We start from the raw sequence: 26,126 nt of genomic DNA on the forward strand, positions 1-26,126 counted from the left end.
AATTGCCTTCAGATGACTCCAAAGATAAAAGTCTAAGGGGGTCAGATCGGGAAAATTTGGGGGGCCATTCAACTGGCGATGTGTGATTAATTGGTTTATAATCACTTAAACTAGTGACCTACAAGGAAGTGTAGGATGAGGCTCGAGGTGTTCAGTTAAATGCAGTCTGCATCTTCACAGTTATCACAAGCCCTCCACACTGTATGTTTAAGGTTAAAAGGTTTAGGTTTTGGCCAGAGGGGCCGATGGCGCGATATGGCAGCCTCGCTTCTATCAGTCTGCCCCAGGGCAGCTGTGGCTACAACTGTAGCTTGCCTCCACCAGTGTGTGAATGTGAGAGTGAATGAATAGTGGAATTGTAAAGCACTTTGAGGGCCTCGAAAAGCGCTATATAAATGCAATCCATTATTATTATTAAAAGTTTTATCAAGACCGTGTAAGAAGATGAAAGTTCCCAGGTGAACGTGAAGATGGAAGTGCCGAAATCTCTTAAGCCTGTCTTCTTTCTAATGGCCAGCGGGGAAGGATGGAGATGGTTTAAGCCATTTAACCCTTGAAGTCATTTCAGTTAAGGCCTCAGCAAACACTGATGAGCTTTTGTCTTCCTGAATACAACGTGATACAGTATTCAATTTTACTTTTAGTCATGTACATTTTGGACAAGGTGACTTAAAAGTATTGTAAAACAAAAACAAAAAAACATTTGTTCACATTTTTGAAATGATACTTGACATCCTGACTTATCAATCAGGAAATATTAGTTACACTACAAACATGGTGGGCAACAAATAGAAGTGAAAATACCATAATGAATGTTTTAGGACAAAAAACTGAAAGTTCCTGTATTGTATCTGTACTGTATGTTGGAGTCAAATTGTTAAATGTTGTCATTGTGTTACTTAAATTTGTAAGTCTTGGTTCAAACTATAGGATCAAAGACATTTGTTTCTGTTGACCTCCCCAGACTGTTGAACGGTGGGGGAGGCTGTAGTGGTTTATTATGGGACATCCTATGTAAGGGTTCTGTTTTGTTGTTTAGTAAGCTTCCTGCCTTTATGACCCTTTTGTGGGCAGGAGGTCACACAAACGCACCCCCACACATACACTCACATGCATACATGCACACACAGTACCTTATCTCTTAGAACCATAGGGGTTTTTTACAATGTGTGGTGCTTATGTGTACTGTAACTGTTTTCAATAAAAGGCGGCAAGGAAGGCTGTTTATTTGAAGTTGGCTAGGAGACAGGTGAGGAGCGTTTAGCTCCTAGAGCCTGGTTCCGACCAGCCTCCCTTGCTAGCAAGTAAAAACCGGTTAAAGCTGTTTGTCTTGCTTCCTTGTTTTGTTAACAGGAATAAGTTTCTAAACCAGCGGGGCCTGTGGAAGCGCAGACCCAACACTGTATAACATATTATAGATCCACAGCAGTATCATGCAAGATGATCACCTCACTGTCCCATCTGCTTACTGTACAAGTTTTCCAATCGCATTTATACTAGATTTATACTGACTAGGGGTTGGAAAGTAATTCTGATCATTTATGTAGCATCTTAATTATCTATTGTTGAAGTCAACTGAATAAGTCCACAGAGAGCATTAAATGTCATCAAGCGCACAAGCCACCTGATTGCAGACTGTAAACGAAAAAGAATCTGCTACAATAGATTTCATCGATCTCCTACCTGGAAATTCCAATTTTAGCCTCTGACTAATTGCATTTCTGCAGTGAAGCAAAGTGGTAGCATGATGCCATGGTAAGCAAAAAATGAGTCCAGCAAAATTCAAGAGGTCATTGATGAAAATCTGCTTCACCTGAGACTGTGATATGGTTAGTGTTTTTCAAAGTAAATTCAACTGTCTTTCAACAGTTTTGTTATTTTTTCAAAATGTATTTTATTACAGACCTCTCTCTTGCCAGGTGTGAATGCCCCTCCTCTTTAATGTTGTTACTAAACATACTGGGTAGATACACCCAGTATGTCAACTGCCCTTCCACACCCTTTTAGTTAGTTTTCCTTCCTCCTTATTGTTAGTTAACCCTGGCAATGAGAGAAGCAACGCTGGGCTACTGCTCACACACGTCTGTCACAGAGATATTGCTGGATACAGATTAGTCAAGGTAGGTCCTTAGATTATTCAATTGGTTTGTTATCTCAACCACAAAATTAGTGTCTGAATTTATCATGTCATTTGAATTTATTTACATGTTTGTAATAAATTAGGAAGCACAAGATATGGAAATTTGGTTACAAGTGAAGGTTTTGTGTTGTGCTGTGAGCTGCTGTCACACAATCACATTTAGATACAAACTTGCAACAAATGGTTAATGTGGAGATAAGAGCAGATAACAATGATTAACAGGAGCCTAAACAGAGCACAGGTGTCCATTGTGACTTAAGGGTCAGTGTTGTCACATCAAACAAAACTGTACTGTAAACAGTAACTGTCTATAGCAGTATTATGTCTCAAACATTTAAGCCCATTAGTGAGACTAATCTAAAGTGTCATTTTGTATTTTATGGTAATAAATGTGACAAACTCTGACAGAGGAAGATTATCAGTAAGGATGACTAGCGCCTGTGTGAACTGCCTGAAATCTCTGGTGACAGCTCTGCACTTCCTCTGCTGGGTAGGTACGTTGGGGTAAGAGACCCACGCAGACTACAGAAAACATGGGTTGTCATGTAACTGTGAATTACCAGTTCCAGTCAGATGACATAGCACACTTACAGTATACACTGTACAGTATACGCATTTATAGATACACATTATGGTAAATAGTTATAGATAGATAGACAGATAGTAGTTGCCTACCTTGTCCAACAAAATGGGGGAGTGTTGTGTCAGGAAGGGCATTCGGGGTAAAATCTGTGCCACATAAACATGCATATCCATCTGCTGTGACCAGCCCTTGGGAAATAAGGGAGCAGCTGGAACTACCTTCTACTTCTAAATGTGGTGCCACAGTTCCTGAACATTGAGCATTCATTTGCAATTGTTATCAGTCAGGAGCACCATTTAATTTCCACAGGCATGCACTTGATTGCGTTTGACCACAAGAGGGGATTAAAGTACCATTTTAGGCTCCGATCAAACGTTCAAAATTTTTACTTGTGATGGAAATAAAATGGTCCCTCGTTTATCACGATAGTAAATAACCCGCAATAGGCGAAATCCGCGAGGTATCTAACTTTAAAAAACAACAATTATTATAGATGTTTTATGGCTGTAAAACCCCTTACTACACACTTTATACACTTTTCTCCGACAGGCTCGGACATTTCCCCACTTTTCTCAATGGTTTAAACACTCTAAAAGTTCAAACCTTCGTAGAAAAAGAAGTCCAGTATTCTAGAATGAAACCAAAGGCACCCGCAGATGCCTTTGACGGTGCAAAACGTTTCGTCGATATTTTTGTGTTTGTTGGAGAAAACTTGCAAACAAACATACAGTACAGTACTTCAGAGTCACACTGCTAGCGATCGAAGATTTAGGTAAATTTGACAAGCTGAACGCATTATGTACTGTACAGGAGACACGGCATGAGATTGATTGGTCTACAGCCAATCAGAACGCAGAACACAATACGCTGTAAAAAAAAAAAAAAAAAAAAAAAGCATGCAAAATTGCACAAAAAAATCCGCGAAACAGCGAGACCGAGAAAGGTGAACCGCGTTGTAGCGAGGGACCTCTGTAATGCACCCGTAATGCTCCAGTGTTTCATTTTAATTCTAGAAAAAAAAACAAAAAACAAGATTAGCCGGGTTAGTCTGTAGTAATGCATGTTACAAGCTTATTATGAATTATGTGCAATGTTAATCTAAACAAAAACTAAACAAACAAAAAAAAAATAAAAGTAAAAATACACTTTTTTCGACTATGCAAAGACATATAAATTAGTATACTGAATACAAGCAGCTTAAATTGTACAGTGTGTGTCTTGTGTAAATATCTCTTTAGCTACTTCCATAAATCAGTTGTCAGTCTTCTTATTTGTCTTTACAACATGTTCAGTATTTTATGGTGGGTCTCGGGGCCAAACACAACGTTTCATGTCTTGTAAATGTTAATGCACCATTTTGTTTAGTTTATGATGGAAATGACTTTCTGTATATAAAGCAAATCAAAAATGAGGCTCTAGGCAACATTTCATAAATAAATAGAAATAAATACAAAGCTGTGAGAACTGTATCGTTTTCCTAGTTGCATATATAGTGTTTACTTCACTCTAGATGTGAGTCAGTGTGTCATAAGTTGACGATTCTGTCTAACATCAGACGTCTGCTGTTTTTTTATTTGGGAGAGTAAATGTGCGCAATTTCTCTGCTCACAAATTAAAATCCAAACTTTCTTGATTTTGAGTGTAAATTCAGTTTTAGTCCATATAGGCAAACCCACATACAGGGAGTGCAGAATTATTAGGCAAATGAGTATTTTGTCCACATCATCCTCTTCATGCATGTTGTCTTACTCCAAGCTGTATAGGCTCGAAAGCCTACTACCAATTAAGCATATTAGGTGATGTGCATCTCTGTAATGAGAAGGGGTGTGGTCTAATGACATCAACACCCTATATCAGGTGTGCATAATTATTAGGCAACTTCCTTTCCTTTGGCAAAATGGGTCAAAAGAAGGACTTGACAGGCTCAGAAAAGTCAAAAATAGTGAGATATCTTGCAGAGGGATGCAGCAGTCTCAAAATTGCAAAGCTTCTGAAGCGTGATCATCGAACAATCAAGTGTTTCATTCAAATTAGTCAACAGGGTCGCAAGAAGCGTGTGGAAAAACCAAGGCGCAAAATAACTGCCCATGAACTGAGAAAAGTCAAGCGTGCAGCTGCCAAGATGCCACTTGCCACCAGTTTGGCCATATTTCAGAGCTGCAACATCACTGGAATGCCCAAAAGCACAAGGTGTGCAATACTCAGAGACATGGCCAAGGTAAGAAAGGCTGAAAGACGACCACCACTGAACAAGACACACAAGCTGAAACGTCAAGGCTGGGCCAAGAAATATCTCAAGACTGATTTTTCTAAGGTTTTATGGACTGATGAAATGAGAGTGAGTCTTGATGGGCCAGATGGATGGGCCCATGGCTGGATTGGTAAAGGGCAGAGAGCTCCAGTCCGACTCAGACGCCAGCAAGGTGGAGGTGGAGTACTGGTTTGGGCTGGTATCATCAAAGATGAGCTTGTGGGGCCTTTTCGGGTTGAGGATGGAGTCAAGCTCAACTCCCAGTCCTACTGCCAGTTTCTGGAAGACACCTTCTTCAAGCAGTGGTACAGGAAGAAGTCTGCATCCTTCAAGAAAAACGTGATTTTCATGCAGGACAATGCTCCATCACATGCGTCCAAGTACTCCACAGCGTGGCTGGCAAGAAAGGGTATAAAAGAAGAAAAACTAATGACATGGCCTCCTTGTTCACCTGATCTGAACCCCATTGAGAACCTGTGGTCCATCATCAAATGTGAGATTTACAAGGAGGGAAAACAGTACACCTCTCTGAACAGTGTCTGGGAGGATGTGGTTACTGCTGCACGCAATGTTGATGGTGAACAGATCAAAACACTGACAGAATCCATGGATGGCAGGCTTTTGAGTGTCCTTGCAAAGAAAGGTGGCTATATTGGTCACTGATTTGTTTTTGTTTTGTTTTTGAATGTCAGAAATGTATATTTGTGAATGTGGAGATGTTATATTGGTTTCACTGGTAAAAATAAATAATTGAAATGGGTATATATTTGTTTTTTGTTAAGTTGCCTAATAATTATGCACAGTAATAGTCACCTGCACACACAGATATCCCCCTAAAATAGCTAAAACTAAAAACAAACTAAAAACTACTTCCAAAAACATTCAGCTTTGATATTAATGAGTTTTTTGGGTTCATTGAGAACATGGTTGTTGTTCAATAATAAAATTATTCCTCAAAAATACAACTTGCCTAATAATTCTGCACTCCCTGTAGACTCAAATTCAGAATAATAATGTGACGTGTCTCTTGTCCTATTTATGTGTGTATGTGTGTTTGTTTGCTATGGTGAAGCTAAGCAACGCCTTTGTGGTGGCCTTTGGTGAATTCATGACGATGCACTCCAGGTTTGCCTCTCTAGTCACCTCCTTCTGGCCAATCTACCCTGCCAACACTCTGGTGGTCACTGGTACCATTGCCACCTGTGTGTGCTACTTGGGAGTGGTTGGAGGCATGAGGGAGAACCGCTGCATGCTCATAAGCGTGAGTATGAAGCAGTGACTCAATGTCGCCCAGAGATTTTTAATGAGCTACTATAAAATAAAAATAAATTTTATAGTAGGCGATCGTGGCTCAAAGAGTTGGCAGTTCGTCTTGTAAACGGAAGGTTGCCGGTTCAAGCCCCGGCTCAGACAGTCTCGGTCGTTGTGTCCTTGAGCAAGACACTTCACCTACCGCCTACTGGTGTTGGCCAGAGGGGCTGATGGCGTGACATGGCAGCCTTGCTTCTGTCAGTCTGCCCCAGGGCAGCTGTGGCTACAACTGTAGCTTGCCTCCACCAGTGTGTGAATGTGAGAGTGAATGAATAGTGGAATTGTAAAGCGCTCTGAGGGCACCGAAAAGCGCTATATAAATACAATCCATTATTAAATTAGCATAACTATGCTTTTAATGAGCTTTGCATTTAGTTTGAATGAATGCAAATACAGTACACTGAAATTAGCTGAGAAGATTCAATTCAATTCAATTTTATTTATATAGCGCCAAATCACAACAAAAGTCGCCTCAAGGCGACTTTTGTTGTGAAATGTAGTCATGTGGTGTCCCATTTTCACCCACACAGTTTTATGTCCTGCTGTCCTTCCTGATATCTGTGGAGCTGGCCATGGCCTGTGTGTTTTTTGTCTACAACAGAGAGGTAGGACAGTCACTATCTGTATCCATATGTGTATACATATACCAGGTTATTTAAAGGTTTCTATTAGAAGTACACCAATCCAATTTTTTCCAGTTGTGATACCAAAACCAGAGGAAAAGAATGATTACTTTATGTGTAGCACAATATCGGGTTTGATATTTTGACAAAATTTGTAGCATAAAATGTATCAAATAATGGCAACAGAACCATAATAAAGAAAATCTATGCACTTTATTCACCTCTATAAGCTGTCTAGCTTGGTTCATGCTGCTATCAAGTTCACATGGCCTATTGAGTGGTTGTTTTTTGTCCCATGATGATTACCCCTCTAATGCCAAGTTACCATGATGCCCACATCCAGTGCTGACATCAAAACTAGGTGTGAATTCTATTAAATTGTTTAGTCTCATAAATGTCTTAGAGTGTTGTTACACTACGAACCAGATTCAATCATTCACACACTTGTAGGCTCTTTTTAAAATCTATTTTGCACATATTTACATGCCAGTGAAGCATAAGGGGCAGTTTAGGGTTTGCAGACTGGTGAAGCCATTGATAAAACCACCTGTGCTACATAATCTGAACCACCTATTCTACTTATTGTCACATAGTGTTACCTTAAGTGGAACAAAAGCTTCCCGGCAAGTATTAAGAGACACAAGTAGCAGAAAGTGATAGGGTGAGTTAGCCGTGTCAGCTCACTTCACCGCATTTGTAGTTAAGCATAAAGCACAATATACAAAAAGACAAGCTGTTAGCATTGCATTCATGAAAAACTAAGTGCTGTTAGCTTCCTCCAGCTCTTCTGCTAGTAACCAGTGCACTGCTGCTACTTATAGTGTAGTAAACAGGACAACATGGAACTGGACTGAATTAAAGTCCTATCCAAAGCAAATATTGCCACTGGGTCTTCAGGTTTGGTCAGGTATTTTGTACAATTTATTTAAATATAACTTTAATTTTAACAGCCACCAAAACATAAAAACTGTATGCTTAAAGTTGGAAATGAAAAAATAAAGTTTCAAAGTTTACTACTTCAAAACAAGGGTATACTTCTATTATCGTCTTTACTGTTGTGGAATTATTTCTTAGATTGAGAATTTTTTATGTTACATACATAGACATAGATGGCTTCTTTCACTCCTCTTTCAAACCATCTGTCCACTGTGAGCGACCATCTTTGAACAGAGGCGGGGGTTTACGACACCAACTCTCTGCCATCTATAATCCAGTTTTGAGATCCCTTCCCAGACGCCTTAATGCCCACCCACATCCTGGGCCATCTGACCTCAGGAATTCGCATGATAAGGTGGGGCCAGGTTTCACAATGAACACACCCGAAACTCTGGCTGATTGGGACCCACACCCAGTTTCACACCTTGGCTCAGGCGATTAGAGGATCATCAGGGGGTCCTTTTGTCCCTCTGTGGGGGGATACTCGCATTAGGTTTATATCTGGGACTCTCCACCATTTGACCTTAGAACTGAAGAAGCTTCTCGGATGAGAGGTGAAACGTCTTCAAGTAACTTAAAGAAGTCCAGACGCTTTTCTTTGCAAGCTCCTTTGACTACGATGACCTGGATGACTGAGAACCTTCACAGACACTTAGATTGAGAATCTGTTGAGTGCCACATCTCAGACACATTGATTGGCCTGTTATTACAATACTAGAAAAGCTGAAGAAAGAGTCCATCACATACTGAAGTGTTGTATACTTAGTTTCTATGTAGATGGACATATTAATTTAACCAAGGAGCTAAGTTCATTCTCCAGACTTACGGCATATGTTCTCGCATTTTTTTGACTTTTTTGCTTGTTTGGTTTGATTTGGTACTGGTATTTATCCCCACTTGTATCTAAACACTGTTTTTGTTCATGTCCAGTAGGCTCCAGTATATTTCTGTTCTTTCGCTTCCTTTCTGTCATGCAGATTGGCACATACTTTGAGAAAGATCTGATGCACAGCTTGGAGGTCTACAAGATATCGGGTCCAGGAGAAAATCAGACACTCAAAGATGACTTTGATGCCATCCAGTATCTGGTAAATGATAAGCTGCTTTCCTCTGTCAGATTAATCATGCATGTCCTGCTCCACCATTTAAAGCTAAACACTGCTCATATTAACACTGAATCATCAAACTCAGAAAAACAGGCTCATTGAAGTAGAAACTTGTAGCTTTAAATGTAATACTATGAATATTGAGTTAGAGAATAAGTATATGGAACTGGATATAAACAGAATAGGAAATCATTTTGTGCCTTTCCCTGCTCAGATAGCAGACATGTTTACTCCACTGAACCCGAGTGTTGTGTTTTGTACAGTTTAAGTGCTGTGGAGTCCACGGTGTGGCAGACTGGGGGGGAAATGTCCCAATATCCTGTTGTACTCTGGACCCTTGTAATGTCACTGACCAGCCCAACTGGCAAGAGGTTAGTTTACATTATCAAACCATAAAACACTGTTTTTAAAAGAGTTTAGTTTTATTGAGGTGAACACACGTTTAACAAAGAACGTAGCAGAAAAAGGGATGTTTGAAAAAAGATTTTCAAAGTAGACAAAAGAACAGGTGAAGTAGTAGTTGTTCCAGAAAAAAGGTAACACAGGAGTTTCATGAGACGATAAAAACAATTTCCATTTTGGATATACATTAAGAATTTGGGAATGTTGCTTTCAGATAAATTACAGCATATTAATTCATCAATAACAATTCCAAACTTCAACCAATATAGTTTGTGTTTGTTTAAAGCTAAACCCCAATTCCAGATCTGCTCTCTGTAATGATAACGCTTAAACACATCCCACATTGTCTTACACAAACATATGAATTTGACCAACATTCAGTTGTGAAACAAACTGAAAAAATCTACAATCGTTCATTTCATCTGACTTACAGTTCTAATAACAGTGTTTTTATGATCTGGTTAATCTGGTTTCTCTTTAATGTTTCACTGGTAATGACGTTTTAATTATACTGCAAGGTCTTTTAGTCTTTATTTAGAAGGCTTTATCATTCTCTCACATCATTGTGGAGGAATTTTGTCTCCACTTTACGGTAACATACTGGCGTCACTGTTGCCAGCGTCATACCGTGACGCCGTGTTACGGTAGCTTACCGTTCTGCAGGATGATACCGCTTTTTGCTGTTGTGGTATAATACTCCTGGACAAATTATGGTAACGCACCGTAGCTTTTTTTATGGTATCTCACTGGCGAGTGACGCCGTTATGTCGTTATGTCGTAAATTACGTCAACAAAGTAACATCATACTGTGATTAAGAAATTGGTATACTACCGTTTATTCACGGTATGTCACTGTAAGCCCGCTGCAAGGTAATAAACTGCAATATATTTACCAGTAACTTACCGTTATCACGCATCATCAGTACCAAAAATATTCATCTCTGCTAGAGGATACGGTGATCCTACAGGCGGTCATTTACTGTTTAACAGGTCATAATTTACCGTAATTTCAGGAAACAGTAACATACTGTAAGAGACTGCAAGGTTCCAAAAAAAAATTGTATTGTATAAAAAAAAATGTATCATTTATTTATATGTATTTTTATTTATATATATATATATTATTTATATATATATATATATATATATATATATATATATATATATATATATATATATATATATATATATTATTTATATATATATATATATATATATATATATATATATATATATATATATATATATATATAAATATATATATTAGGGGTGCAACAATACTTGTATCGGTATTGAACCGTTCGATACAGTGCTTTTGGTTCGGTATGCATATGTATCGAACAATACAAATTTTTAAATTTATTTGATCAACTTTTCTTCTGACGATGCTGTCTGTGTTGAGAGCTCAGTGGATCTGAGTTCCACTACTCTGCCTAGGCTGCACTGTCGAGCACAGATCCACTGAGCGCAGCGTGCTCTTGTGTGTGTGTGTGGGAGGGGGGCAAGCTAGCGAGACAGAAGCTAAGATCGTTGCAACATGGCAATTGCCTCAACGCTACCCGAAATTGAACCTCCCCCACCGTCATTCAGATCGTTTGGCATTTGGAACTATTTTGGTTTTTGTGTGAAGCATGACCCTGAAGGTAAGCGCGTCATGGACAAAAGTAAAACAGTATGTCGGATGTCCCACGCAATGCTCAATTACATTGGTGGGAACTAGTGCGTTAGCGCAGTTAGCTCGTTAACGTGTTGACGCCGTCCAGCCCCACGCACGGGGCGATCTGCAGTAACTCGTTAAGGGAGATTTGCCACGTTATGGCGTTAACGTCATTTTAACGAGATTAACGCTGACAGCACTAGTGGGAACACAACGAATATGAGTGCACATTTACGCTGACATCATCCTAGTGCAAAGACAAGTGGAAGCAAACAAAAACAACAAGCACGCATGCTACAAACTTTACCCGAGTCATTTAGACAGCCGTTAGCACATGATTCTCCTTATGGGGACCTGATATGTTTAATATGCTGCTGAGAATATAGCCCAGAAAAAGCGTATAGTATAGCTTTTATTTTGGAAAGAGCCATTTCTCTGTAATAAACTCTCTTTTCCAAAGATGAGTGATTTCTCGATCAGATAGATTTTTTATTTTTTTTTTCTTGTTTCAGCAACATTAAATTTAAAAACTGTACTTTTGAGTTAAAATACAAACAATAACGATATTATGTCATATCCATATCATGGCAGACAACATATGCTCAAGTGTTGGGTTTTCTTAGTTATATTTTGTAGGGTCTTAAACCTACAATGTGAAGTTGGCACCATACAAATAAACTAAATTGTAATGAATATAATATCAAGCCCCACACTTCTGCCTTTATATACACTTTGTCCAAAATACTGGCTCACACCACCAAATCAATGCACAAAGCAGGGTTCACAAGGACATGGATGAGCATGTGTGGTGTGAAGGAACTTGACTGACCTGCACTGAACCCTGACCTTGCTTTGTGGACTGAGTTCATTGATTTGTAGGGTGAGCCAATACATGTGACAATTAAAGTGTAAGTAGCTGAAATAATTTTTAACAAATGGGTAAAAGAAGGAAAAAAAACCTATTGGACAGAGACAGCTTCTTGCAAGATGGCGAGAGAGCTTGTCTTCATTGTTGTTCGACTCGTGTAAATGTCCAGAAAGCATGGGCCATGGATCGTCTGTGGAGACACAGGTAACAACACATTGTTCACTTAAATTATATAAGAAATTCACTATAAATGGCAACAACAGTTATCTAATTTGAAGTTTTCCACTCAAATTCAGTAAGCCGCTGGAGGAAAGTTGTGACATGAGGGTTAATGTGAACAACCTTTCGCTTCACAGTGGTCCCAGTCTTTCTGCTTGTCCCAACATTGGAGGTACATTTTGTTCCCTCTTCAGGGTTTATCCTTACAAAAAAACCTTAAAACATGCCATAATAAATAGTAACATACAGTAAGTTGAGATTTGAAATAAGTTGAGTTACTTAGGGATAATTTATTCATCATCTATCACTATTAGCTAACTGTTCAAACATACCTCTGAATTAGTTCCAATGTTGCACACACTGACTCCTGGTATTCCAGGTTCAATACATAGAATGAACCAAAGAAGACTGACATCGCATCAGCAAAGGTGTTCTCTCTGTCAAGCTCAACAATTACACGCCCCTCTGCACTCACCATCCAGCAGGTAGCGGTCATTAAATTTTGTCCTTAAATGCATAGGGGCAACATTGTCATTATGCAACATAAAATAATTTCAATATTTCACTTCTTCACACTGTCTAGATAGTCATAAAGCAAATAGCTACGTACAGATAATTATCAGTGACCTTATGTACATAAGTCCATTTTAACATATTATAATTGCACATAATTGGGAATTATTCTGCACATTAAACACACCTAACAAAGACTCAGCCCAATTAAATTACCGGAGATGAATCAACTGTATGGTTATTTTGGAGTTTATAGTTTGTGCTGCTGTTGAACTTTACAGTATTGACTTCAGTATTTCTGCTGTTAATGTAGCTAGACTACCATGTTGATCAGTAATATGTAATGTGAAATTTGATATTGTTACTTAGCTGGATTCACTGAGACACATGTCCAACAACCTTGGTTTATAAAGGAAATTACAGAAATTTGAGCTAACAAAACAGAGACTGGATACCTGTGTCCACGAAAAGCTCCTGTGCCAAACAGAAATTGTAATATTGTCTAATCAGCTCTATTTCAAAAATGACTTCTTACCAAGCATGATCAGCCTAGGGGTGATTGGCAGGTTGCTCTCTGCTTCAAGAAACATCCTGGTAGATGTTTCGTGCCAGAAAAAGGACCAGGACATTTTATGTAACAAAAAAAACAACAAAAAAAACAGGACAGCAAGCAACAGCATTAAACCTAGAGCTGTATGAAAAAAGCTTACATCTGCTAAGACAAAGAGGGAGTCTTCGTCTTCCTTGTCATACTTCACCATGAGAAGTATGGCTGCTGTGCCAACCTTGTTGTTGGTCAAAACTCCCTCACTTTCTATCTGCTGGATGAGTGTCCTTATACCAAGTTTCCATTTGAGCTTCTGGCTGGAGAAATAGTTAATAATCCTTCTGCCTTTGGTTATGAGGGCCTGACCTAAGCGCTCACTGATATCGATGGCTGTGAGTTTGTAAAAGTGGTTCGAAAGACCTTTCCCAGTAAACAAGAATGGCCACTGCTCCTGAATTTCAGCTACTGAAGGTGAGAGACAACTGTTGATAAGCTGAGAAATATATGTGAGGCACATGAAGTCATCCACATCAGGTCTCTCCACAGCTCCAGGTCCTTGTGAATTAAAAATTGTAAACAAGATGTGTTTCTTTTCCTCTAAAGAAGCTGGCGTTTCCCCCTCAGGAAGTTCAACTGGCTGCCAATTAATACAACCATAGCTATCAACAAGGCATCTAACTTTTTTAGGTGGGGTTGCATTACTGTTGGGACTGCAATCTTCCTCATTCCTGGTTCTCTTTGTTTGACGAAGTCTATGTGTTGTATTATCTCGATTAACATGTTCAACTCTAGATTTGATGCTTCTTAGTAGTGAATAATGTCCACAACCCAGTCTTTCTCCCTTTTCAGTAAAATCTGCAAATGTTTGAGGGTATCTGTTTACAATGATTTCAGCAACTTCTTCACAAGATGCACGTTTAGGGTTTCTGCAGTGAACTTGCTTGCCCTCTACAACAATTCTAACCATACTTCTCCTGTCCTCTGGATGACCTCTGTCTCCTCTTGTGATTGCATGCGACAGTCGGAGTGGAAATCTTTCCCAAGGAATCTGTAAGTGTGAGACCCAAGAGCTGGAGTAATGGTTGTACATAGTGGTGGACGTGGAGGAGGAGGGGTGAGGTGGATGGCTTGATGTTTCAGCTGATGCAGCAGGGCAAAGCTCCAGAGTAATGGTGTCATTCAGGTTCTCTGGTCTGTTGCCATCTTAAACAAAAAAAAAAAAAAAAAAAAAAAAAAAAGATCATTGGAAAAGCTACTTTAAAAAGCTACTATGTCAACAAATATGTCCTCACTAAAAGATGAACCCTACAATTAGGACTTAGTAGTAACGGCAAGGCAGTTTTGGGGACCTTGTCTGAAGATGAAAAGAAACAATCCAAGGACTGCAAAAGAACTACAAACTCAAGGTCTTGCATTGAAAAGTCATAATACAATATATTTTACAGTATGTCACAATTTCCACCCTTAGTTGTACCACTACCAATGAAAGGTTAATGGTGTTAGATTTTGTCTACTTTTGTTTATTTTTTCCGTGTTAATTATCTACCAGACAATGTGAGCCCCAAAACGCTCTTCAATATTTTACTGTCAAAGTACATGAGTAGTATGGTAAAGAGAAAAAAAAAAGCTAATCAAGCTAATCAGTGACATATGAGTCTATGAGTGACCTTCAAGTCATAGACTCAAGTCTATGAGTTGTACAGAACCTACACAAACCTCCTTTAAATGCAAGAAGTAGTTTACGTATTTGAATTGGTGTGAGAAAGGGTTTGAGATCTTCCGCCTCCACAAACAAAAGATCACTTTTTGTTGTACACCAATAACGTCCGTCAGATGTTCTACAATGCAGATTATTTTCTCTCTGTCTAGTGCCGGCAGGAGGCTTGTGAGTTCCTCTTCAATTTCCATCCCTGAAAAAGAATTAAGAGGAAACTGAATGGTGTAGGGAGACAACAAAAAGGCCTGCCATATTATAAAGTGGTAGTGGGTAATAATCCATCAGACTGTCAGCATTTACACACACACTTCTTTCTGTAGGGCAACGCAAGCAGTGAAGTCCAAGGTCAATGAGAAGTACTGAGTGATGCAACTCGAGCACAAGGTACAATTCAGAATCGTTAACAAGTATAACAGCTATCTTCCCAAAAACCAAGCCATCATCAGTGTCATCTACAATGGAAACATAGCCTTTGACATACTTGGTACCTTTGTAGACAACTGCTGACACATCCAAAGTGGTCTGATTAGTGCAGCCTGCTTTTGCCACAGCTTCTTGAATGACAGCGTTGTAAAGATGATGATTATAATCACTTGCTTCTCCAATGATTTGAACTGTAGGTGGAAACATTTGGCCCACTGAGAGGTAGGACTGCAGTAACTGATGCCGTTCTGTCAGTCTTGCATAAGTTGACAAACTTGTGCACTGTTCTTGTACATGCTTTGAAATACGAGTGCTTGCTCTCAAACCTAAGGGTCCACAAATGAATGAGTGGTCCAAAGTGAAGGATAAGCTCTGCATAATGTAACAAATAGTGATGTTTAGCTTTTAAAGCTTTGTCAGGAAACCTACTGTGTCTCAGATGTATATAGTCCTCTATCAGTATCTTTAGGTAGGCAATGTCATTGTGACTTATTTTGGGGGCACGTACAAGATCAACAATGTCTCTAAGTTTAAGGCATAACCGCCAAACCTCACTATCCACAGGATGTTTTATCTTTTCACCAATGTACAGAGGCAGAAGTCGTAGAAGACACCAGTTCTGTGCTGCTGAACCCCCCAGCCTCTGCCCTGTTTTCACCTCACATGGCTTACTTAAAGCATCACTTCCTACGTGTTTGAACTGTACAATTGCTCTGTTTAACTGGTTGTATATGAAATGCCCTTCCACTTGCACAAGGGTATCAATATATAGTGACAAGTCACTGGAAACCACTCCTTCAAATAAATAATGGCCCAAACATGGAGGTAACCCAGAGCACACATGGAAATACTTCAGTGAATTAAACACGGAGTCAAATTTAATGCCATTCACAACCAAGTGGACACTTGTAGAGAGGACCTCAACACTGTCCTTATACTTATCAGCTATTCTTTTTTGTCCAAGTGATAGTGGATCATTGATAAAGCTTTCCCTGTCAATTAAGCAGTATCTGCAAAAATGTTTGCTGCAGCTGAAATTCTCAGTGAAACCACCTATGCAGTGGGAGCCCAGATTGTCTCCTAAGATGGCTATCAAAGCTACCTTCATTATGGTTCCATCCTCCACCAGAACCCCTGTCTCTTCCGTATCTTTAAGGTCTGCAATAAGACTTCAAAACTTTGTTATGGCCAAAAGTTTTGAAGTCAGTGTCCCTGCAAAGCAGAACAAGTTGCATTGCATCAACAGAGGACTGGTTGTGTGGTAAGATCTCACCTAGAGTCATGTACACTGCCAGGATTTTATGTTTCTTTTTGCCAGACCCTAATGGATTAACCACTTCAAATGCATCTTGGTAGAGAATGAGTGAAAGAGATGATGGATAGTGCTGTAAAAGTGCATTATCCTTGACATTTTGACTGTCTGAGACTTCCTCTAAAACCATGTCTGGTGATCGGCGCAGTTTTGACTGTTTGTACTGTTCTCATATTGTGGGTTGTCTCAAGAGAGACTTCAGTGTTTCTTTAATTGACACATACTGAAAATAACGCTGTTTGCCTGTACTGTCAGATCCTAAAAAAAATTGAGTGGGTTCCACATAACTGAAATTTTCTTTGAAAAATGTCTTCCTTGTTTTGTCAGATCTCAACACACCTTTATTGTACGTTAAGACATCATTCTGTGAAAGTTCTTGAATGATTTCACCAATTTCTTGTTGCCTTGACTGTTGAACTGTCTGTTTATGTTTTCGAGAAATATGGCTGGAAAATGATGTTCGGACACTGAAGTATTTAGAGCAGCCTTCAAATGGACATAATACTTCTTTCCCGTCTTTGATGTGAAATCTGAGATGGGCACAAAGACCTGTGAAGTTTTGTGCAGCATACCCACATCCAGGAACTTGACAGCTGAGGTAACCAGTGAACTTATAGAACTCCTCCTCAGTGGTCTCTGTTCTTGTTCTGTGATTCCTATGCATATGTGAACGAAAGGCAGAAAATGTTCTGAACGTGGCAGGACAGTTCTCAGTTCCACAGGAAAACCTATAGTTAGCTACATGTTTGTGGCTTTTAACATGCAAACTGAACAATATAAATTTCCGTGCACGGAAGCCACAAAATTTACAAGTAAACATAGTTGCAAAAGCTTCAATGACAAATTACCTATCCAAAATGACATATGCAATGCAAAAAAAACAAAAAACAAAAACAAAATAAGAGTATAGGGACCAATTTCCAGTTTTTAAATGATCAAAATTATTCACAAAAGGCTTCAATAAACACAAAATCTGTGCCGACAAAAAGCACAGTAAAGACAAGTGAGCAGTGCACAAAAATGAAAAGATATTCGAGCTCGACGATTGACTGACTTTAGCCTGACTTAGTTAGCACCCCGCACCGTACAGGTAGTACAAGCACACCTGAAAACACTGACCATTTACCAGCTTTAAGCATTTGGGCGCAACCTCATTAGTTTGCCAATTCACCTGTTGCAAACGTCCATGTTTCTATCAAGTCTCATAAATTCATCGGCAACTATTACTAACTAGTCTTTTGAGTCTCCACATTCATAGCTATTGACATTTTGTCTTAGCATTTGATTGAAAATAACCTGGCACGGTAGCAGAAAAGTCAAAACAAACAGTAATAAGAACACATTTCTGACTTCTCTTGAATAAGTGAAAAAACACTTACCTTCAGACTGATTAGCTGGTTCCAATTCAACTTTAATGTGTCCCATGTCAGTCAGTTTTAGGGAAAAAGTGTTAAGTTTAGATGTTTCATTTACTTTTGAGATACTCCCGCATTAATTGGATGAGAAATTTGGAGTCTAGCAGAGTTGTCACGAATAGTATACAATCTTCAGATATAATCCAATCAACTGTGCATTTAACCTGACGGAACTCCATCCAGTTACCTCTGACTACATCTTAACGGTTCGCAAATTGTCTCTGTTGTTCTTCCACCATCTCATCATCAATCTGTGCTGCAGCAAACTGGGACTGTGGCACAGAATAGTTGATGGTCATGTTGTTCTCCTGCTTTGCAGCTTTGTTTGAGTCTGAATCGCGTCTTAAACGGGCACAACTAAGAAAAGCAGATCAATATTTTCTTCTTGTTGTTATTTAATGATGGTTGGCAACCAGCGAAAGGAGCATTAACCGCCTCGATCACTATCTTCTATCCGCCATTGTTGTTTTGAAAGTGAATACCCGACGTGTGCGCCATATGTCACGTTGTACGTCAGGTAAAGGTGTGGTGTCGGCTATGGCTCTCCGATTGAGATGTGTAACAAGTGCTTCACAGACCTGTCGCATAAAACGCTTTAAAAATGTAACAGTCACTTTAAAAACACAACCCAACGCGCTAAACATGAACAAACAAAAACACCCGTGTTACATTATCATGTATATCCAGGACATCTCTTCTGAACCAAGACAAAGTGGTGCTACAAAGGAATTATTTCTATAGGAGAGTGCATTTAATAGCAGTCTGGCCTGCCACAAAATGCACCGCTAAAAATACAGTTTCTGCTTGTCCCAGAATTTATTAAATTTAAGAGTGAAGTTGTAGGACTGATGCTGGTTAGTGGTGTAGGTTTGTGGATGTGACACCTGAACTTGTGTAAAATGACGACCACAGCATATTCTTTTCAGTGAACTTTTGGTTAGTTCACTGTAGCTAGGCAGAGGTGTCTTAAAAGTACCACCTTGTGCAGAAAAAAATGAAGTTCCAGTATAAGAAAGAATAAGAAGAGAAAGAAGCTACACCCTGCTAAATGAAGTAACTTTTAAACATTACTCTAAATGTAACATATAGAAAGGAAAAGTATACGTTACCTAGTAAGTATACTACTAATGCTTCTTGGGACTATATTGGCCCCCGTTTTAGTATATTGAAGTATACTTGAAATTAGCTTTTAGATGTACTTTTTGTTCACTATAAATGTACTAGCATAATGTCCTTTCCAGTCTATGAGAGTATACTTAAAATATACTGTACTCTAACACAATACTAAACTTCCAAGTATACTGTTAATTTACTTTTTAGTTTATATTTGGCTTACTTCTGATTGAAACATAGTAATTAAAATCCAGTTGAAACATATTTTTCACATGTAACAAATCACTCCATTCCCCAAACAGTCAGATGATAGTTCCAACTATCAGAAGGCTTCCTTTGCAGAGAACTACACTCATAGTTCAAGTACCAGAGTTATATTGTAAACAGGTGAGAAAATGATTTGAGAGTTGAGGTTTATTAACCATTAACCCTTTTCACTCACGGTTTAAACAATTATTTTCATTCCACTTACTCTGTTCAAAAGGTAAAAGACATTACACAAGAATTTGTGACAAATTCTTGTTTAAAACATCAATTATTTGTTTCATAGTTGTTTTAATTTTACAGTTAAAACACTACAATGCATGCTGGGTATTTCGTTGTACTTCTTAGTATACTTCAGGTATACTTCAAATACTCTACATACTACATAGTATACTACAAGCACTACTATACTACAAGTATAGACTAATTTTTTTTATACTTTTCTGTATATATATATATACTTCAAACTGGACTTAAAGTATGCTTAAATGTAATGTGGTCTAAAAATCTATAAAAGTACATACAAAGTGAACTAAAAGTATACTTCCTTGTTTTCAAGTTTTTAAAGTTTACTTATAATATACTTGAATATTCTTTTTTGTAAGGGTGAGACTGGTTGTTTGATACAAAGTGGACTGTAATTATGTTTCACATTGTTTGAATAAACAAATAAATGTATTAATATATGAGGTTCAATTCAAGAAATTCCATTTTAGTGTAGCTGCAACTTACTCCTTAAGTTAAAAATGATGCTGCATATTGTAGTTTACATGTCATAATACTCTCACAATGAATTGCATTTTATGGTAATACACTCTGAATGAGGATTTAGGCAATTACTCTTAGATCTACAGTAGAAAACAACAGAAATCCAGATGGTGTAATAATATAATCTCAGTAACATCACCAATTAATACATTTGCTGTATTTTACAGCTGTTTCCATGAGTACAGTGAGTTACCATAAAAATAATGTAATCTCATGGAATTTTCCCACAATGACATGCAAATTACAGTACTAAACTGCTAACATCCTTTAGAGTTTTTTACTGTTGATTTTGCAGTACTAAGCTATGGAAATTACTGCAAAGGCTAACAGTGTACTTTGTGTTAGAGCTGCTGGTTGGTTAAAAATTGATTTGTGAAGAAATTCATGAAGACATTACTTGTTCAGGTGAAAAAATGCTTGGCTTCTCGAGCTCTGACTCTCTCAGTCTGGCTACCATGTGGGAACCCCCCCCCCAAAAAAAAAAAAAAAAAGCTTGTTCTTAATTTCTTCAGTCAGTGATGAGTAAAATGTGCTACCTTTGTGGGGAATTATTTTTTTGTATAGAGAAATAAACTGGTTTCAGTGTAAATCATCTAAATTAGTGACACTCTATTTCCTTGTAGCTTGCGGGTTATTTGTTTTAAGGTGCACGTTTCTGAGTTATGCCAGGGAATCGTGCATCTCTGAGGTACCAGGATCAAGGATCAAGCAGGATCAAGCATAAATGATTACACAGATATCAGTATATGTGTGCGGTATCAGTTATCAATGTTGTGCCACAGTTTTCCATTTTGGACTCTGTGTTATGCACTACCTACACCAGTAAGACTCAACAATAAAACCACTGACAGCATAAATGAATGCATTGATCTGGTGGGAAACTTCGGCTCCTGACATTCATATGAACACTTTGTCATGCACTGCTCACTTAAACATATGGAGAATTTTTCCCCTTTTTCTCTTCTTGTGCTTGAGGTATAATTGCACGTATGCTTAGTATCGTAATGTGTATGAGTAAAGGATAAACATAAAAATGTTGCCTTTCAGGGTTGTGTTGAGAAACTACAGGACTGGTTTGCCAAAAACTACCTAAGCACAGCGGCAGGAGTGGTCTCCATGTTTATCTTACAGGTACAGTTTCTCCCCATTACAGCAGCCAGTTAGGAATGCAGCAGGTGTTGTCCACTAGTGGAAACCTTAACATCCATCAGATCAGCGATTCGTCTAGGGTTGGGGTTGTTTTATTTATTTATTTTTATTTTTAGGGTAAACTCAAACATTTTCTCGCTAATGAGATTTTAACAGAATATTGTCAACTTTTTTTCTCTGCTCTTCTTTTTTTTACAGTTTCTTTGCATGTCTATCACCCTCCCTCTCTTTTGCTGCTTTGCTGTACGTGGACAGGGTTACTGAAAAAGGTCCAGAGAAACTCTACCTGCAATTCACAGATACTTTCCACATGTCAAGACGATGCTTTTCCCTATCTCAGCTTTTTATTAATCTGTTCCGAACACCAAAAAACCCGCTGCTATTTCCATCTGTCAAAAAGGGAGCTAGCTGATTATCGCCATTAAGAATGTCATATGAGGTGACAGATCATTAAATGTGATACGGAGACATGTAATTGGATAAATAGTGATGACATGATTGTGTTAGCACTATTCCAACCCTGTAGGATGTCAAGACATTTTCTCCCTGTGAGTGCTGGGTGTTCACCACTTCCTTGTATGTTAGACTTGAGATAGACTAAAACCATAGCAAAAGGACTCAAAATCTTGTAGGTAGTGTAGTGGTTTTTAGTACTGACATTTCACCCCCTCTTCTGTAAGAATTAGCCAACACCACCTGTCTTAGAAATGTCCTGCTTCTCTTCTAATTAAAGTCCTGGCTAACGTCACATCCTGGTGTTTTTAAAGTGAATCTGAGCATCTTCCATCTTCTACTGTTATCAGCTCAGTTTGGTAGACTGTCTAAAACCAGCATGTAGGCTTGTTTAGCCTCTTAACATCCGCCAGGTCATCAGTGAGTTGACTAGTATTAGCCACATGCTAATTAGGAAAATTTTTGGGAGCTAGACAATGTTACTTTTCAAATGAAGTCACATACTTTTAGGCATTACAGTTTTTCTGATAAAAGCTTACCCCTCACCCCTAACACTAACCTTTGGTTGCCAGTGACAAAGTGGATGTAACTGAGGTTAAGAACTAGCATGATGTTGTAATGAGGTCGAAACTCTCAGTTGACTGCAGCAATGTTCTTAAGGTAGTGCCATTAAGATCAAATTATCTATGACCTGGTGTGCTGTGGTAATAAAGACATCACAGTTGTCTCAGTTTTAAGTTGTGAAGTGTTTTAATTTTTTATGATTTCTTTATTTAATCACGTTTATGTGTTTTCTGGTTTAGCTGATCCAGCTGATTTATCCTGTGAATTTCCCAGTAGTTCTTGAAAAGAGGGGCATTTAAACTTGTGTATGGTCCCTTAATGTGTTTAATAAAATAATATATATGCTGATTGTGATCTATGGTGGTTTTTGTGTGTGTCCGTTTGTCTTATCTGCCAGCACACTTTCTAAGAGATGAGTCAGAATGCAAGCCCAACCCACAGATCTCTGGTATTTTTAGGATGTTCTTGTTTGGTAGGGCCCAACTATTGGCCCCAAATTATCTTAAAGACCTCATAGTACCATATCATCCCATTAGAGCACTTTGCTTTTAGACAGCTGGGTTACTTGTTGCTCCTAGAGTATTTAAGTATTTAGTATTTGCTCACAGGGGGTCATATGATTGCTGGGGTTTTCTCTGTTTTCTTTGTTGTAAGGTCTTTAACTTACGATATAAATCGCCTTGAGGCAACTGTTGTTGTAATTTGGCACTATGTAAATTAAGTTGAATTCCCAGAGCTTCTTTTCTCATTATATCCGTCATACTCCACTAACAAAAAACAAAACAATCAAACAAAACAAGAAAAACACTACAATACTCCAAAAACATATTTGCGTACCTCCAGATTTTCTTTCTCTCTCTCTTTTGCTCTTTTTTAATTTAATTTTTTACGTATCTGTCACCCTTAAATGTTTTTTTGTCTTTCTTTTTATGTATTTTTGTGCTGGCTTTGAAAAGGAGAGCAGCTTCAGCTGTCTGAGAGCAACTTTTTAGCCCTGAAAACACCTAAATACAGCTTACAGTTAAACTGCTAAAGGTGACATGGGAGTAGTTTCCTGCTACTTTCGGCTGCTCCCTTATCACAAGGGGTCACCAATGAGAGCAGTGCCACATGTCTGATTTGGGAGATCCCCTTCCTGATGCAATCCCAAAGGCAAGTTGTCTTGTCTTGTTGCTGGAGTCTTGAAGAGTACCATCGCAAAGTTAAAAAAAAAAAAAGGCAAAACCACTCATCACCCTTTAAGGGTAAGTATGTGGGACCTTTAAAATATGATGATCATTTAGAGTATTATGTAGGATTAGGAAGAAGTAGGTATCTCTGAATTATGAACCGGCACTGCATGAAATGAAGAAATGTATTTCTAGATGCTAGTGCAATGAGCATCAATCTGGATCACTGTGTCTGTCTTTTGACTTACATGGCAGGTATTAATGTAATGCCTGTGGCCATGTGGAAGCTTTGATAATGAAGGTGATGTTTATTTAAAAGCATCTCTGTGGCGGCAGAACCACACAGGATGCTTGCGTCTGCGCTGAAGATTTATCAGTCTGGCATGGCGAGAAATGCATGTTAACAACATCCTCCTGTGGTGTGATATTTGTCCTGATTGATGTCTCCAACAATTTCTCCTGAGATGTTTTTATGATCGCTGTCTTCTTTCGCTTCAGGCATCCTTTGAGTGTGTTGTTGTGGAGTGGCATATTTAACCCTTTAAGACCTACCATAGAACCAAGTCCACCAGAGCTTATATTATATTTTTTATATGTTGTAGTGCCATTTTTGGGAGCATTTCAAGTTGATATACATCAATACAATCATTATAGTCCAAATTTTAATAATATGTCTGCATTAAGTGCATAGTAATTACATAAATTGCAAAAAAGTGCAATAAACTACAAAAAAATTTAAAATCGTTTTTGTTTTTTTAACATATATTTCTAGTTAGAGAAATTTAAGAGGTATATCCCTCAAAACTGTAAATACAAAAAAATTGCACAAAATGGTTTCCCACCACAGGAAATTTATTTTGAGTGTCTTCAGAGTTTTATTTTTGAAATACACCAATTTTTATATACTGCAGGAAAAACAAAAATAAATATTATAATGCAAATTTGCAAAAAAAAACAGCATATTCATCAAAATAAACTATTTCCAGCAGTGCAATTTGAGTCCTAAGCATCCCAGAAACAACACAGAAAGTCATAAAGTCAAACATAACTTTTAAAAACACCAGTATAGGCTCATAAGACCCTGATAGTAAAAAACTACATTTCCGCAAAATGACGTCACTTCCGGTTTCGGGCAGGACATGGAGGACATGCAATAGTTCGTGCTGATGGACGTAGGACGTGTTACAAACAGCTGATTGGATTGGTGTTTCTGGAATATTATGTTTTTGTTGCTGCAAGTGCTTTTTATGCAGTTTTTGCGTGTGGAAGGAAACTGTGACCTAGGACGACCTGGTGGCATAAGATGTAAGTACAACTCCTCCTGGTTTCATATGCAAAAAAAATTATTGCGCTAGCTTAGGTGGTTGCAGTGCTACCCGGATTTAAAAATAGTTATGCAAAACAGAGCGTGCCTGCTCTGACCGGCTTTAAAGGGTTAATATCTAATAGGTTTGCTGCACTTATCACTTATATTTTTTAATTAGCTGGAACAAAGAAAGTTTGAGAGAAATTGTGTCAAATTAAGTGTTCTATCATGTACTGCACCACCATGTTCACTGGCCCACATAGCAAAATTGGTATGGCCCGGATCAGGCCCACACAATGTGCTTACACATGGCCCACATACCGCAAAGAATGACGGCCCTTTGGTGGCCCAGACCTGGTTTGCCAGAGGTGGCCCACACATGGGCCAGCACAAGGCCAGTTGCATACACACTGGTGGTCCTGTGCTGGCCCATGTGTGGATTACCTCTGGCAAACCTGATCTGGGCCACCAAAGGGCCGTCAATCTTTGCGGTATGTGGGCCATCTGTAGGTGGTGGTCAGCCACGGGCCAGTTGTAGACACACTGCTGGCCCTGTGCTGGCCCAGAACAGTTTTACCTCTGGCCCCAGATGTCAGCCTAATGTATACCTTAATCAAGCCATGCAATAACAACATGTGCCAGAACATGCAAAACAGTGCAACAGTAACAATGCCGTTAACTCTGTTCAGACAGTGAATGGACTGATTCTTATATAGCACTTTTCTACTCTCCCAGATTACTCAAAGTGCTCTATACAACATGCAACCCAATCACACAATTTCACTTAACTGAGTGCATTCATACACATTCATACTCTTGACATGCAGACTGGAGTAGCCAGGGATTGAACCACTAACCTTCCGATCAGTTTGTAACCTGCTTTACCACCTGAGCTACAGCCTCCCACTGGCAAAGATGCGTAAACCCTCACTAGGTTTTGGATAAAGTGTACACTCACAAACCTGTCAAACCTGCATTTGAAACATTGGCTACCATAGCAGTATAGTATTGCAACATGGCATTTGGGTCTTCTAACTAAAATAGGAAAATAGGAACATAAATAGTGCCATTATTGCCAGACGTGGCCCACATCTGGTTGACATACACCCTGCCATGACACCAGTCAGTCAGAAGTGCCAGCTTGATGCGAGGTCCGGGCTAGACCTGTTTTCCATGAGCCTTGGCCCCATAACCCAAACCATAATCGGGCCAGATATTGCATGCCAACGCATAAACAGTGGCGTCATTGCCAGACCTGGCACACATCTGGTTGACATACACTCTGCCAAAACACCAGTCAGTCAGAAGTTCCAACTT

General features: G+C 38.8%; 2 protein-coding genes across 4 annotated transcripts; one reads left to right on the forward strand and one right to left on the reverse strand.

Annotated features, from left to right (window-relative positions):
- Positions 1–1,995: 1,995 nt before the first annotated feature.
- Positions 1,996–23,520, forward strand: LOC146375747 (leukocyte surface antigen CD53-like). 3 transcript variants are annotated; one of them, XM_084946782.1, is made up of 7 exons: positions 1,996–2,120; positions 2,549–2,630; positions 6,047–6,235; positions 8,822–8,932; positions 9,214–9,321; positions 21,216–21,299; positions 21,516–23,520. In XM_084946782.1, exons 2-7 carry the CDS (start codon positions 2,568–2,570, stop codon positions 21,579–21,581), a joined length of 621 nt encoding a protein of 206 aa, XP_084802908.1. In that variant the 5' UTR covers positions 1,996–2,120; positions 2,549–2,567; the 3' UTR covers positions 21,582–23,520. The 3 variants fall into 3 exon arrangements, with proteins under 3 accessions (XP_084802908.1, XP_084802909.1, XP_084802907.1); XM_084946783.1 differs by lacking the exon at positions 1,996–2,120 and adding an exon at positions 6,816–6,890 and having other exon boundaries at positions 2,134–2,630; XM_084946781.1 differs by lacking the exon at positions 1,996–2,120 and having other exon boundaries at positions 2,134–2,630.
- LOC146375748 (uncharacterized) lies at positions 12,984–14,322 on the reverse strand. Its single transcript, XM_084946784.1, has 2 exons — positions 13,322–14,322; positions 12,984–13,216 (listed from the first exon to the last, which is right to left on the reverse strand). Exons 1-2 carry the CDS (start codon positions 14,244–14,246, stop codon positions 13,122–13,124), a joined length of 1,020 nt encoding a protein of 339 aa, XP_084802910.1. The 5' UTR covers positions 14,247–14,322; the 3' UTR covers positions 12,984–13,121.
- Positions 23,521–26,126: the final 2,606 nt, after the last annotated feature.

The sequence above is a fragment of the Perissodus microlepis genome, chromosome 12, assembly GCF_051167445.1.
Source record: "Perissodus microlepis isolate ML-2025 ecotype Zambia chromosome 12, ASM5116744v1, whole genome shotgun sequence".
NCBI classification, from domain to species: Eukaryota; Metazoa; Chordata; class Actinopteri; order Cichliformes; family Cichlidae; genus Perissodus; species Perissodus microlepis.